Consider the following 2,695-nt stretch of genomic DNA (forward strand, 5'->3'; position numbering starts at 1 on the left):
TGTTATGCCAATTGAGCTTGACAACCCTTGTGACTATGGTCCTGAGCCCACAGGTTCAACTACTTGTTCCTTCTGGGTAGCTGGCTGTGACCAAGAAGTGACTACAACCTTGTCCCTTGTCAGCTCTACTATACACCTGGGAATTCAGATCATACAAATAAACTTATAGGACCATTACCAACACTATATATGGTCTTGGGTACACTCCCCACTTCATAGACATACCTGTTCAGCCTGTCCACCCATCTATCCACCCACATACCCATGTTTGCCTTCACTGACAATGCAGTACTCTATGTGCAAAAGGGTTCATCTTTGTTGACTGTACCTCCCATGTACTTCTCTATGTCTTCCTCTTCTTCAATGCTACCGTGTTGATCACTCACATTTGGTACATTGCCCTTCTCTTCACCAAATCAATACTTATCTCTACCCATCTAATAGTGTTCCCTATCTTCCCCTCCTACCCCTACCCCTACTCCTAACCAACAAAGAAAATGTCCTTCCATAGATAGATCTTTCCTTGATTTTTGCAATAACAGACTGATATAATATTTGTCTTTCTGTGATTGACTTATTTCACTCAGCATAATGTCCTCCAAGCTCATCCATGTTATGTAGTGTTTTGCAGATTCTAGGTTATTCTTTAGGGTTGCATAGTATTCCATTTTGTGTATGTACCATAGTTTGTTTATCTATTTCTCAGTTGATGGACACCTAGGTTGTTTCCATCTTTTGGTTATTGTAAATAGTGCTGTGATGAACATGGGTGTGCATATGTCTGTTCTTGTCATGGCTCTCATGAAGCTGTACATTCTTGATGTACCATTAACATCTTATTAAATTAATTTGAATCACAATTGTAATTTTGGATTAATGTATGCAATTTTAGTTATGTGATTAATACTTTTCTTCCCCCACAGACTGAGTTCAGTGAGATCAGAAGCTTCATCTGTTTTTATCTATCATCTTGCCACTTAAATCAAGCATAGTACATTGAACATAGTAGACTTTCAATGGAGTTTGAAAGAATAAGTGACCAGCCTTACCAGTTCATTTTGGGTGTGATCTTTCACATAAGAAGCCAAGTCTACTGGAGATGAAGAGCTGAGTCTAACATGCTTAGATCATATCCTGGGGCACTAGTTGATCTGAGGCTGCCAAAACTCAGCACTGTCCACAGCCATACTCATAGAGGCATCTGGTCAATTGGCTTAGGTAGCTTTTTAATTTAAATAGTTGCCTTTGTATGTAGAATTTAAATGATTCAGTCTAGATCAGCAATCCTTGGAAAAGCAGAGCTCTTTTGCTTTTTGCCTCATTTGAGAAGACCTGATTTCTTACTCAAGCACCTCTTCAGAGCATCATAGATATCTCTATTTCTCAGGCTGTAAATGATTGGGTTGAACATGGGTGTCAAGATGGTGTATAGTAGAGAAAACCCTTTGCGCAAGAGTTGTGAAGAGTTGGCTGAGGGCACCAAGTACATGGCAATCAGTGTCCCATAGAATACTGTGACCACAGTGAGGTGGGAGGAACAAGTGGAGAAGGCCTTTTGCTGGCCTGTGCCAGATGGGATTTTTAGGATAGCAGACAGGATGCAAGTGTAAGAGGCTGTGATAAGGAGAAATGGGACCAGAGTCACTGCAGAAGAAGTGGCAAAGGCAATTGTTTCAGTCAGTGAGGTGTCTTTGCAAGAAAGATGGACCAGAGCGGTGAAGTCACAAAAGAAGTGATCGATTTCATTGGGTCCACAGAAGGTTAGTCTAGACAGTAGGACTATGGTTATTGCTGTGAGGAAGAAACAGCAGAGCCAAGAACTGGCAGCCAGCTTGATGCAGAGGGGACCAGTCATGAGGATAGGGTAGTGTAGAAGTCGGCAGATGGCCAGGTAGCGATCATAGGACATCACAGCCAGCAAGAGGCACTCTGTTGCAGCCAGGGATCCAAAGAAATAAAACTGTGCCAGGTAGCAAGCCACAGAGATAGTCTTCTGTTCAGCTATAATAATCAGCAACATCTTGGGCACAATGTTGGAGGTATACCAGATCTCCAGAAAGGACAAGTTCACCAAGAAGAAGTACATGGGGGTGTGGAGGTGATGGTTGAGCAAAACCAACAAGACAATGAGTATATTTCCAGAGACAGTTAAGATGTAAAAAACTAAAAACATCATAAAGAGGGAAATATTTAGCTGTTGGATGGAAAAGAATCCTCGAAGCACAAATTCCACTGTGGTGGTTTGGTTTTCCCAAGATAGGATCACCATGCCTCTGCTTCTCTAGAAACAGTGATAAAACATGCAAAAGTAGCAAGGTCTAGTTTACACACAGAACATGGAGTAGCAGTGGGTGATCATTCCCTCTTCTGGTTTTGGAGAATTTTGGGGGTGGGGAGAAGGAGGGAGGAGTTGGTCATCTTTCCTTTCAAGACCTGAAATGAGAAAGAAAAGAATTTGAAATAAGAATTTATGGCCACTTTGATTCTTTCTGCTTCTCCTATCTTGTATCTTCACTTCATCAGGAGCAAGGTCAGGATTTGGAGAAAGCAGAAGACAGAAGAAGATAAGGGAAGGAAAAAAACAAAGGGAATTGAAGACAAAGAAAGGGAGGAATAATGACTTACTACATGCCCTCTTGAATGTACTATGGTAATCTAGAAAAAAAAAAAAAAAAACCTCACTGCCGTGGAATCC

At 41.3% G+C, this 2,695-nt stretch overlaps 1 protein-coding gene across 1 annotated transcript; it reads right to left on the reverse strand.

Moving 5' to 3' along the window:
- Window positions 1-1,318: 1,318 nt before the first annotated feature.
- On the reverse strand, window positions 1,319-2,302 carry LOC103204247 (olfactory receptor 11A1-like). The gene is given in 1 exon segment (XM_007949404.2): window positions 1,319-2,302. A coding segment is annotated over 1 exon segment (984 nt).
- Window positions 2,303-2,695: the final 393 nt, after the last annotated feature.

Source organism: Orycteropus afer, unplaced genomic scaffold, assembly GCF_000298275.1.
Source record: "Orycteropus afer afer isolate SDZICR_OR568_19922 unplaced genomic scaffold, OryAfe1.0 scaffold00010, whole genome shotgun sequence".
NCBI lineage: Eukaryota > Metazoa > Chordata > Mammalia > Tubulidentata > Orycteropodidae > Orycteropus > Orycteropus afer.